Consider the following 12760-nt stretch of genomic DNA (forward strand, 5'->3'; position numbering starts at 1 on the left):
GAAGAAGGGTCTAGACCTGAAACATCAGCCTTCCTGCTCCTCTGATGCTGCTTGGCCTGCTGTGTTCATCCAGCTCTACACCTTGTTATCTCTGGGTATAAATAGCGAATGCAAAATGGTTCTTTTCCTCGTTCATCATTGACACAGAGAGGAGGACAGGCTGCTCACAGAACCAGAAGGGGCTGAAGGACTGTCAGTAGAAGCTCTTATCCACCTAGGATCCATCACAGGGATTTTTCTGACCACCCCATGTGCCAGGAGCAGTAAATTTGTGCTTTATGAAAGAAGGCGCATGTGGAATGATGCCACGTTTTGGAACCTGACCTGCAGCATGAGTACAAAGTGAGCGAAGCATCGCCAATAGCTGTCCATTGCTCAGAATCTCCTTGTATTGGGATCATTGCAGACTTTTTTTATTCACTCATAGGACGTGGGCATTGCTGGCTGGGCCAGAATTTATTGCCTGTCCCTAGTTGCCCTCGCGAAGGTGGTGATGAGCTGCCTTCTTGAACTGCTGCAGTCCACATGCTGTAGCAGGCCGACAATGCTCTTAGGGATTTTGACCCAGTGACAGCGAAGGAGCAGCGATGTATTTCTAAGTCAGCATGGTGTGTCGCTTGGAGGGGAACGTGCAAGTGGTGGCGTTCCCATGTATCTGCTGCCCTTGTCCTTAAAGATGGAAGTGGTCGTGAGTTTGGAAGGTACTGACCAAGGATTTTCGGTGAATTTTGACAGTGCTCTTGCAGGCAATGTAAACTGCTGCTACTGAGCATCAGTGGTGGATGGAGAGGATGTTTGTGGATGTGATGCCAATCAAATAGGCTGCTTTGTCCTGGATAGCGTCTTCATCCAGGCCAGTGGGGCGTATTCCATCACATTCCTAACTTGTGCCTTGATGATGGACAGGCTTCATTGAGTCAAGACATGAGTTACTCACAGGATTCCTAACGTCTGACCTGCTCTTGAAGCCACTGTGCTTATGTGGTGAGTCCACTTGAGCTTCTGGTCAATGGTAATCCCCAGGATATTGATAGTGGGGATTCAGGGGTGATTAGGCTGTCTCTTATTGGAGATATTCATTGTTTTGCATTTCTGTGGCGCAACTGTTATTTGTCACTTTGTCAGCCAAAGCCTGGATGTCCAGATCTTGTTGCAATTGAACTTGGATTGTTTCAGTGTCTGAGGAGTCACAAATGGTGCTGAACATTGTGCAATCATTGGCAAACATGGAAGAAAGCTCATTGATGAAGCAGCTGAAGATGGTTGGGCCTAGGATACTACCCTGAGGAACTCCTACAGAGATGTCCTCGAGTTGAGATGACTGACTACTGATCACCACAGCCATCTTCTTATGTGCCAGGTATTACTCCAACCAATGGACAGTTGCTCCCAATATCCATTAATTCCAGTTTTGTGAGGACTTATTGATGTCAAATTTGGTCAAATGCAGCTTTGATGCTAAGGCTGTCACTTTCACCTCACCTCTGGAATGCAGCTCTTTTGTCCACTTTTGTACCAAGGCTGTAATGAGGTCAGGAGCTGAGTGGCCCTGGCTGAACCCAAACTGGGCGTCACTGAGCAGGTTACTGCTGAGCAGGTGCTGCTTGATAGCACCGTTACTGACACCTTCCATCACTTTACTGATGATCAACAGTCGGCTGATGGTGCAGTAATTGGCCAGGTTGGATTTATCCCGCTTTTTATTTCCCAGGCCATGCCTGGGAAATTTTCCACATCGTTGGGTAGATACCAGTATTGTACCTGTACTGGGACAGCTTGCCCAGGGGAGTGGCAAGTTCTGGAGCACAAGCCTTCAGTACTATTGCAGGAATATTGTCTGGGCCTGAGCCTTTGCGGTGTGCAGTGTCTCCAACTGTTTCTTCATATCACGTGGAGTGAATCGAATTGGCTGAAGACTGGTAACGCTGGGGTCCAATGGAGGACGCCATGATGGATCATCCACTCGGCACTTCTGGCTGAAGGGTGCTGTGAAAGCTTCAGCCTCAACTTTTACACTGATGTCTGGGGCTCTTCCATCATTGAGAATGGGGATATTTGTGGAGCCCCCTCCTCCAGTGAGTTGTTTAATTGTCCACCATCATTCACGACTGGATGTGGCAGGACTGCAGAGCTTAGATCTGATCCATTGGTTATGGGATCACTCAGTTCTGTCTACCACTTGCTGCTTATGTTGTTCATTGGCTTCACTAGCTGGATACCTCACCTTCAGGTATACCTGGTGCTGCTCCTGGCATGGCCTCCTGCACTCTCCATTGAACCAGGGTTGATCTCCCTGGCCTGATGGTAATGGTTGAGTGGGGGATATGTGGGGCCATGAGGTTACAGATTGTGCTGGAGTACAATTCTGCTGCTGTTGATGGCCCACCATGCTTCATTGATACCCAGTCTTGAGCTGCCAGCTCTGTTCATAGCCTGTCTATTTCGCGTGGTGATAGTGCCACACAACACAGCAGAGCATTTGCAGCCTCTAGTATCGAGTAATCTGGCATCTGATGTTGCAATGGAGAGGCAATAGGTTTGTACAAGGATAAGGCAGTTCATTATGTTCTGTTTGATCAGAGAGAAGTAGGTTGTGTGTGATGTTGCTTTATCAGGGTAGAAAGCTTCCATATGTCGTAGGTATCCTCTTGGTATAAATGCTGCATCTCATTGCCAACATGTACCAGAACCACTGAGATTACCATTTCTCACAGTCTGCATGTGAATGCCTGCTATCCTGATTGCAACTATGACACCCCCGTTCTGTGCCAGTTCACTGTTCACTCAGTATTTGAACAACCAACTGATCACAAAGGGCTTTATCTGCTTCATGCGTGGTTCGGGCTCTGCATCCCAGAAGCAACCACTCCAAACCACCGTCATGGAACAAGTTAGTCAGTATCGTGTACTGAATTCAACTAACCACCCTCGCAACCTGCCTTCCTACCCATCTCATGGCTGGTTCTTTCACAGTGCTCCTACACAGTCCAATCCCAGTGCTTGTAGCATGGAAGGTATGTCATGAGGGGACTGTAGATGGCTTTGCAGGGTGTCATTGAAGTGTCCAGCTTTACATTGCCTTGGGGGGAGCAATCATGTTGGACACACCTACTCGTGTGACAGAGAAGGAAACTTTGCCTGGATGTAGATGGTCGGAGCTTATAGAAAGTATTAGGGCTCCAGTGTGTGTGCAGGAGAGAAGCGGACGTGAACCAGGAATAGAAATCCTCAGTTGTCCTTATTCAAGGAGTTCATACAAAAACTAACAAAAATAAAGCCTTAGATAACAAGGTGTAGAGCTGAATGAACACAGCAGGCCAAGCAGCATCAGAGGAGCAGGAAGGCTGATGTTTCGGGCCTAGACCCTTCTTCATTACTGGAGCATCAGCTTTCCTGCTCCTCTCTTGCTGCTTGGCCTGCTGTTTTCACCCAGCTCTACACCTTGTTATCTCAGATTCTCCAGCACCCACAGTTTCTATATCTCAAAATAAAAACCTTTTTGGCTCTTAGCTTGTCCTGATGGTTTGTCATGGTCTTCTCCCTTTTGTACAGCCTTTCATCCATAGGGAGGTGATGGCCTAGTGGTATGGTCATTGGCCTGTTAATCCAGAGACCCGGGTAATGTTCTAAGTACCTGGGTTTGAATACCACCACAGCAAATGATGGAATTTAATTTGATACAAGTTTGGAATTAAGAGTCCCATGCTGACCCTGAATCCATGTTGATTGGCAGGGGAAATTCCCACCCTGCACAATTGCCCATAGTGCCCAGGGATGTGCAGGCTATGTGAAATAGGGATAGGGTTGGTCTGGGTATGATGCTCTTCGGGGGGTCTGTGTGGACCTGATGGACTGAATGGCCTGCTCCCACACTTCAGGGATGCTATGTGCTGAGATACAGTGAAAAGTGTTGCTTTGCATGCTCTACAGGCAGATAGTACCATACAAAGTGTATCAGGTAAGCAGAGCAGGGCACAGAATAGTGTCACACCTGCAGAGAGAGATCAACATTCTCATTCTCAAAAGACTAACAACAGTGGGGAAGGAGCTGTTCCTGAAACTATTGACACGTTTTCAAACTTCTGTATCTTCTGTCTGATGAAAGAGGGTGGAAGATAGTTTAATCAGGGTGGGAGGGCTCTTTGATGATGTTGGTTACTTTCCAAAGGCAGTGGGAAGTATAGATTGAGTTAATAAAAGGAAGGCTAGTGAACAAGATAGGCTGTTATGACAATTGACACACAGTCACCATTGGATAAGCCTGTTGTTCAAATTTATTTTGCTGAACTCAAATTTCACCATCTGCTATGGTGTATTTGTACCTATACCCCCAGGACATTGGCCTGAAACTCTGGATTACTAGTCCAGTGGCATTACTGTGAGACCACTACCTCCCCATGAGTAGGGCATGAGCTATCATACTGCAATAAAAAACTGGAGAAAGTCAGCAACTCTGGCAGGATCTGTGCAGAGAGAGATGGAGATAAATTTTCATGTTAAAGCTTTTTCTTTAGAACTTTTGATCGACTTGTAACATTAACTCGGCTTCGCTCTCTTCTGCCAGATATGACGAGTTTCTCGAGCACTTGCTGTGTTTATTCCATATAGAGTTGGAAAAAACCCGATGATCCAACCAGTCCACGTCGAGCATAATCCCAAAATAAACTAATCCCACTGGCCTGATCCCGGCCCATTTCCCTCCAAACCTTTCTTATTCATGTAATTATCCAAATGTTTTTTAAACGTTGTAACTGTGCCCACATCCACCACTTTCTCAGGAAGTTCATTCCACATGCAAATTGCCCAATGTGAGGAAAATTTGCCTCTCATTTCTATTTTAAACCTGTCTCCTCTCACCTTAAAAATGTGCCCGCTAGTCTTGAAATGCCCCATCCTAAGGAAAAGACAACTATCACTAACCCTAGTTATATTCTTCATGATTTTATAAACTTCTGTAAGGTCACCTCTCAGCCTCCTATGCTCGAGTGAAAAAAGACTCAGACTATCCATCCTTTCTTTACAACTCAAACCTTCCATACCTCACAACATCCTGGTAAATCTCCTCTGAACCCTCTCCAGCTTAATAATAACCCTCCTATAACTGGGCGAGCAGGACTGGCTAGCACCAAAATAAGAGTTTGAGCCTGTACGCATTCAGTCATCAGTTTAACTTCCAAGCTGTTAGGTTTCTAGTCAGGATAACATCAGGTATAAAACATCAGCCTGCTTACTGCTCCGTTCTCATGTCAGTCTGTCGGGCTCCCTCTGGCATCGACTCCTTCCCCAACTTGCACAGGTTCATTTTGGTTTCCAGTGTCATCTGCAAAGCCCCATGGTACTCAATTTCCAAATCCACCCACAGGCCTGTGAAAGGAACGAGCAACATAAGAAACATATACCCAAATTTCATCTGAGATAACGAGGTGCCGAGCTGGATGAACACAGCAGCCCAAGCTGCATCAGAGGAGCAGGAAGGCCCCAGCATCTGCAGTTCCTACCATCTTCCAAATCTCCATGAAGGATTCTTCAAATCTCCTCCTGAGTTTGCATGGCCAACACTGATCAGGGGTATTTCTGGAGATTTCAGCACATCCTCTGATGGCCTTCACCCCCACTGGTGGCTTTTTTGAGAAGACACCCCTCACTCATTGAACCTCCTGGATCATTAACTTCCCGAACATCAACCTAATCCCGTTTTCAAAGGTTGTACTTCTAGCAAACTGAAAGGTTTAAATGAAATTTAAAATAAAAATGTTTTAGACCTTATTTCCAGAGTTACTCACCTTGGTATCCTGGAGATTAATCTTTAATTCATAGACTCATATGTTGCAGAAGAAGGATCTTCAGCCCATTGAGTCTGCACTGACATGACTAGCACTAAAAGTGCGCTACTCCCAATTTCCTGCACTTGTTCCATATCTTTGAATATTATGATATTTCAAGTGCTCATCCAAATTTTTTTAAAGGTTGTAAGGTTTCCGGTCTCCACTACCTTCCCAGGCAGTGCATTCCAGATTCACACCATCCTGAATGAAAAACTATTTTCCCAAATCCCCTCTGCACCCAAAAACTGTGTCCCTTTGTGATTGACCCCTTCACTAAGGGGAACAGCTGCTCTCTATTCACCCCGCCCGTGCCCCTCATAATCGTATTCACCTCATTCATGATGCCCCCTCAGTCTTCTCTGCTCCTAATTGTTGAGGCCTACAGACAGGCCTGGAGATTGGCAAAGCCTATCTAGACAGTTAGATGAGCTGCTATTATATTATACATCTTGCTGATACTTCCATTGTTTCTGGGTGAATAAATAATCACACTAAGGTCAATGTGTGTCTTCACCAGTTTGACAATGGACACCTTGATGTGGTTGACAAGAGTTTTGTCAACTTTTTAAAGCTCCCACTGCACGTTTTACACCATTGACTTGAAAATGAGAATCAGGCAGGTTTAGACAGGAGAAACAGCCGATTTGAAATTTATCCGATCATCATCTTTCTTTTACAGTTTTCTGGGGGTGTCACTGTGCTACATGGACAAGACCAGTGACCCCTATCTTCCAACTTCTAACTGTTTCATCAAAGTATGGGACCAAATACTTTGCTGTGATTGCTTTTATTTGGGAAAGAGAGGAACCTTGAATTATCTAGCCTCTGAGCTCAGACATTATGACTGGGATTTACCTCTCCCTACTCTGTAGTTCTTAACATTTTTTTATTTAACCTGTTTCTCTAATCAACCCATTCAGAGATGTTAGCACTCACTTCTGTAGCAGGTGGGACTTGAATCAGGACCTCCCAGTCCAGGGGTTCAGACACTACAACTAGACCCCAAGAGGACCCAAACTTGTGGTCCTTGCTTCCCTCTCCTTCTCCTTCCCTACCCCCACACCCCATAGATCTAAATTAAGATATATCATGGCTCACAGATGCATTGGTAGGAATGTCACAGTCAGGAGTTTATTCTGCAGGACAGCTAGCTTCTAATGAGGGCACACGCCCTTTCCACTCCTGATCGGGTTGATAACAAACACATCACTTTGTAGCTTTTTTCTCCCCGCTCCATTCTCCACTTGATAAAGCCATCCAAGATACCATTCACCAAACCGAGGAAACACTGGGGGGGGCATGAGGGTCTTTTCAGTGTAACTAGATCACAAATGGAAAGCACCCCCTATCCGAGCTGTAGATTCGGATGAATCTTTTGCCTAGTTTAGATAAGTACAACCTACTGCGTTCGTGGGAAATGTAAAGAAAAACCAACCTGTTTCCATCCCTCATTACACTCAATCAACATGCAACCATCTGAAGTGAAAATAATCTGCAGGCTGATGCAATTTTAGACAAGTTGAGCATTTTAACCCAACTCATAATTTACAATTTAGGAGTTCTCTGGGCAATCCAGTCATATTCCTCGGGATGTCAAAAGGTTCAGGGGATAAGTGACTTGTGTGAATACATGCAAACCCCACATGTGTTCATTGAAAATGGAATCTGCCTATGTAAACTTATTATACTGTTCTTACATTCACTTCCAGCTGTTTCTCAACAGCAACACCACTGAGTGGAAGAGGCCATTGTAGATGACATGTTCACACAGAGAGAACCCATTCTAGAATCTATTATAAAGGATTAGATTATTGGATATTTAGAAAGTAAAAGTCTGATTGCATAGAGTCAACATGGATTTATGTAGGTTCTCTAATTATGTTAATTGCAAAGTTGATAAGAGGGAATCAGTAGATGTGGCGTATTCAGATTTTCAGAAAGCTTTTGATAAAGTGCCACTCAAGAGGTTAGTAAACAAATTAAAATCCATGGGATTGAATATTCTAGCAATTAATTGAGGGCCGGTTCACAGGCATGGATCATGGATCCTCGTCAATATGGAAGGCTGCAATTACTGGGAACCTACAAGAATTAGCACTTGGGTCCAGCTTTTGTTAAAATTCATTTTGGGGTATGTGGGCATTGTTGGCTGGGCCAGTATTTATTGCCCGTCCTTGATATTTATTATCCTTGAGAAGGCAGTGGTGAGTGGCCTTCTTGAACCGCCGCAGTCCACCTGCTGTGGGTTGACCCACAATGCCATTAGGAATGGAATTCCAGGGTTTGGAACCAGTGATAATGAAGGAACAGCGATATATTTCCAAGTCAGGATGGTGAGTGGCTTGGAGGGGAACTTGACGGGGAGGGTGGCGTTCCCATATGTCTGCTGTCCTTGACCTTCTAGATGGGAATGATCGTGGGTTGGGAAGATGCTACCTGAGGATCTTTGGTGAATTTCTGCAGTACATCTTGTAAATCGTACACACTGTTGCTATCGGTGAGCGTCAGTGGTGGGGGTATTGGAAGTTTGAGGATGCAGTGCCAATCAAGCGGGCTGCATTGTCCTGGATGATGCCTAGTTTCTTGAGTGTTGTGGGGCTATACTCATCCAGGCAAGTGGGGAGTATTCCATCACACTTCTGACTTAGGGAGTCACGAGGTAAGTTACTTGCTGGAATATTCCTAATCTCTGGCCTGCTCTTGCAGCCACTGTGTTCATGTGGTGAGTCCAGTTGAGTTTCTGGTCAATGGTAACCCCCAGGATGTTGATAGTGGGGGATTCAGTGAGGGTAACACCATTGAATGTCAAGGGATGGCAGTTAGATAGTCTCTTATTGGTGATGGTCGTAGCCTGGTATTTGTATTATGCGAATGTCACTTGCCACTTGTCAGCCCAAGCCAGGAATTTGTCCAGATCTTGTTGCATTTAGACACGGACTCCTTCAGTGTCTGAGGAGTCATGAATGGTGCTGAACATTGTGCAATCATCGGCGAATATCCCCACTTCTGACCTTATGATGGAGGGAAGGTCAGTGATGAAGCAGCTGAAAATGGTTGGACCCAGGACACTATCCTGAGGAACTCCTGCAGAGATGTCCTGGAGCTGAGATGAATGACCTCCCACAACCATGACCATCTTCCTATGTGTTGGGTGTGACTCCAACCACCGGAGAGTTTACCCCCGATTACCATTGATTCCAGTTTTGCCAGGGCTCCTTGATGCCATTCGACTAGATTCCAGTCCTGATACCAAGCGCTGTCACTCTCACCTCACCTCTGGAATTCAGCTCTTTTGTCCATGTGTGAGCCAAGGCTGTAATGAGATCAGGAGCTGACTGGCCCTGGCGGAACCCAAACTGGGCGTCACTGAGCAGGTGCTGCTTGATAGCGCTGTTACTGACACCTTCCATCACTTTACTGATGATTGAGAATAGACTGATGAGGCTAATTGGCTGGGTTGGTTGTCCTGCTTTTTATATACAGGACCTGTCTGGGCAATTTTCCACATTGTCAGGTAGATTCCAGATTTTTTTTGTTTTATTGAATTCAAAATTCACAATCTACCATGGCAGGATTCAAACCTGGGTTCCTAGAGTATTATCTGGGTTTCTTGATTAATAGTCTAGTGATAATAGCAATAGGCCATCCCTTCCCTTAATCTATATCACAATCTATATTGATGAATTTGGATGTGGAGGCTAATTGGAACATTTCCTGGTAGGAATGCGAGTTGTGAGAAAACATCAGGAAATATTTCTGTTTAACATTTTTAATAGAAGAATGAGATGAAGGGACGGAAAGTGATAGCCTAGTGGTATTAACACTGGACTGTTAATCCAGACCCAGTTAATGTTCTGAGGACTCGCCATGGCAGGTAGTAGAATTTGAATTCAACAAAAACCGGGATTAAGAGTCTAATGATGACCATGAATCCATTGTTGATTTGGTTCACTAATGCCCTTTTAAGGAAACTGCCATCCTTACCTGGTCTGGCCTACATATGAATCCAGACCCACAGCAATGTGGTTGACTCTTAATTACCCTTGAGGCAATTAGGGGTGGGGCAATAAATGCCGGGCGAGCTAGCGACACCCTCTTGCTGCGAATGAATTATGAAAAAGAGCCAGGTTGAAGGCATCTACACTACACCCAACCTTGCCGTGAGATAGCACAGTCAATTTAACTGTCCAAACAGTTGGGCATCAGGTAACAGAAGGTCGGTTATCCAATACTCTACAGCGGGAATTGTTAGACTCAACTCCACTCTTATTCAGGGGTTATTGTGAACCTCAGGAGAGTGCAGGGATTTGGTGTGATGAGATGGATACCTGTGGTCTACAAATATAAAAGAAACAAAAACCTATCCCCTCCCTACCTCCCCACCTACACTCTCCTCTCCACCTATCTTCTTTTCTCTCCATCTTCAGTCCGCCTCCCCCCCTCCCTATTTATTCCAGAACCCTCTCCCCATCCCTCTCTCTGATGAAGGGTCTAGGCCCGAAACGTCAGCTTTTGTGCTCCTGAGATGCTGCTTGGCCTGCTGTGTTCATCCAGCTTCACACTTTGTTATCTTGGATTCTCCAGCATCTGCAGTTCCCATTATCACTGCCTTACAAGCCTCTTCATTTTACAGATCTCTCTGCTTTGGTATGGGTTTGTCTGTTCAGATAGGCACAGGCAACATCTCAAGTTGTTTCTTTAAGCATTAACACCATCACGACGATCATGCAGCAGATTGATTTATTACTGTCACATGTACTGGGGTGCAGTGAAAAGTGTTGCCTTACACGCTATACAGGCAGATTGTATATACATGTGCATTAGGGTAACAGAGCAGAGTGCAGGATACAGTGTTACAGTTACCAAGAAAGATCCACATTCACATTAAAGAGATACCTCAGTCCTAATCTTCTAGCAGAGTATCTCTCCCATGACTACTGAGGTTACTGCATATCTCAGAGGCCCATTTGCATCTTGTTAATTCCCATCTCTACACCATGAACTACAACAGTAACAGCACATTTTGCATCGATTCTATTTCCCCAAATTCAGTCACTTGGCATTCTTTAAGCACTAGGAAGCAAACAATATACACAAAACTGTTTGATTCAGCTTTCACTTTCAGCTTTCCCACACAGCTCAGTGATAGATGAATGATTCACTTTCATCCCCTTGGGGTCTAAGCAGAGTTTTGAATAAGTGCTGTATAACTTCTGAGACCTTACACCCATGTTGTCTAGATAGAAAGGCCAGTATTACATTAGATTTCTGGGCTAAAGTCTGCACCCGTTCTGAGCTATTAAATGCAAACCAGCATTTGATGTATTTCTAGCTATTCATTACATGATGGGAGATTGGGAATATAGCACTGAAAGATAATCAGACATGATCTACAATGGAAAAACAGGCTACACATGCTGAATGGCCTCCTCCTGTTCCTTTGCCCCAGTGACAGCGAGCTTGGCCTTGTTACCTGCTTGGAAACTATGAGCAGTTTGAACCTACTCACCTTTTTGGTTGACAGATGGACTTGAAGAGTGGGTGACCACAGGTAGCAGCGTCCCCATGTCCAACTCTGTGAGGGTCAGCTCATTCATGAAATACGGCAGCTAATGTCAGACATAAAGTCAAAATATTAACTTGCGGCCTTCTTTAAGTAACATTGAATGTAATGATGGACTAGTCTGTGATCATCAAAGGTCTTCATTTATCATCAACGACGACTCGCAATTCTTATTGTGATTTTAATGTTGTAAAATGTATGAAGCCATTCTTATTGCATCATAAGACAACATTTAACACCGAGTCACATTAGAATGTGTTAGGACAAGTGAAAACTTGATCAAAGAGTTAGGTCTGAAAGAGTAGCTTAAGAGGAGAGTGTGGTGGGAAGCTTAGGACTGAGGCAGCTGAAGGCATGTTTGCCACAGATGTGATCAAGGAACTGGTCAATGCACAAATGAGTAAGATTTGAATGATAACAAATGCTTTAGAAGGGTGTAGGGCTGGAGGAAGTTACAGGGATGGGGTTGAGGGGATCATTGAGGGATGAGAATGAGAAGCTGCCCTGGGCTAAAGTGACTACTCAAGTGAACACAGGACTAGAAATTACAATCACAGCTCTACACCACATTTTCAGAGTACGGTACAATGGCAGAGGATTCCGCACACCAACCACTGTGTGTAAAAACGTTGCCTCTCATGTCTTTTTAAAAGCTTTCTCCTCTCATCTTTAAAAAACAGTCCCCTATTCTTGAAATCCCCCATCCTAGGGGAAAGTCACGTGCCATTCACCTTATCCATTCCCCTCATGATTTTATAAACCTCTGTAATGACACACCTCAACCTCCTATCTTCCAATCAAAAAAGCCCAGCCTCTCCAGTCCCTCCTTATAGCTCAAGCCCTCCAATCCGTGCAACAGCCTGGTAAATCTTTTCCGAGCCCTCTCCAGTTTAATAACATCCTGCCTATAACAGGGTGACCAGACCTGAACACGATACTCTAGACAAGACCTCAACAATGTCCTGTACAACCTCAGAAGTAGTGGATGTGAGTACAGTTGCAACATTTAAAAGACATTTGGATAAGTGCATGAATAAGAAATGTTTGGAGGGATATGGGCCAAGTGCAGGAAGATGGGACTAATTGAGTTTGGGATTAGGGTCAGCATGGACTGGTTGGACAGAAGCTTTCTGAGCTATATGACTTTATGACTCTATGGCTCAAAGACAATGAATATCGCCTATCCTTATCCAAGCTCAAAATTCTCAAAATAGATCAACCAGGGATGGCAAAGCTTTTAAACATAGTGAGCAAGGTGGACACTTTGTCACTGGAATCAATTTGTGTCCAATTTGTCTATATCATAGAATCCCTACAGTGTGGGTGCATGGCCACTCAGCCCATCAAGTCTAGACTGCCCCTCTGAAGAGCA

General features: G+C 44.8%; 1 protein-coding gene across 5 annotated transcripts in view; it reads right to left on the bottom strand.

Moving 5' to 3' along the window:
- tex2l (testis expressed 2, like) overlaps nt 1-12760 on the bottom strand; it is a 141829-nt gene that overhangs the window by 12601 nt on the left and 116468 nt on the right. For all 5 annotated transcript variants that reach the window (XR_009447160.1, XM_048552345.2, XM_048552346.2 and 2 more), the window contains 2 exons: nt 11335-11434; nt 5232-5364 (listed from right to left, as the gene is read on the bottom strand). Coding sequence is in view for 4 of the 5 variants with exons in the window: in XM_048552345.2 (XP_048408302.2) it covers nt 5232-5364; nt 11335-11434 (233 nt within the window). In the remaining variant the exon portion in view is untranslated. The remainder of the gene's footprint in view (nt 1-5231; nt 5365-11334; nt 11435-12760) is intronic.

This window comes from Stegostoma tigrinum, chromosome 23, assembly GCF_030684315.1.
Source record: "Stegostoma tigrinum isolate sSteTig4 chromosome 23, sSteTig4.hap1, whole genome shotgun sequence".
NCBI lineage: Eukaryota > Metazoa > Chordata > Chondrichthyes > Orectolobiformes > Stegostomatidae > Stegostoma > Stegostoma tigrinum.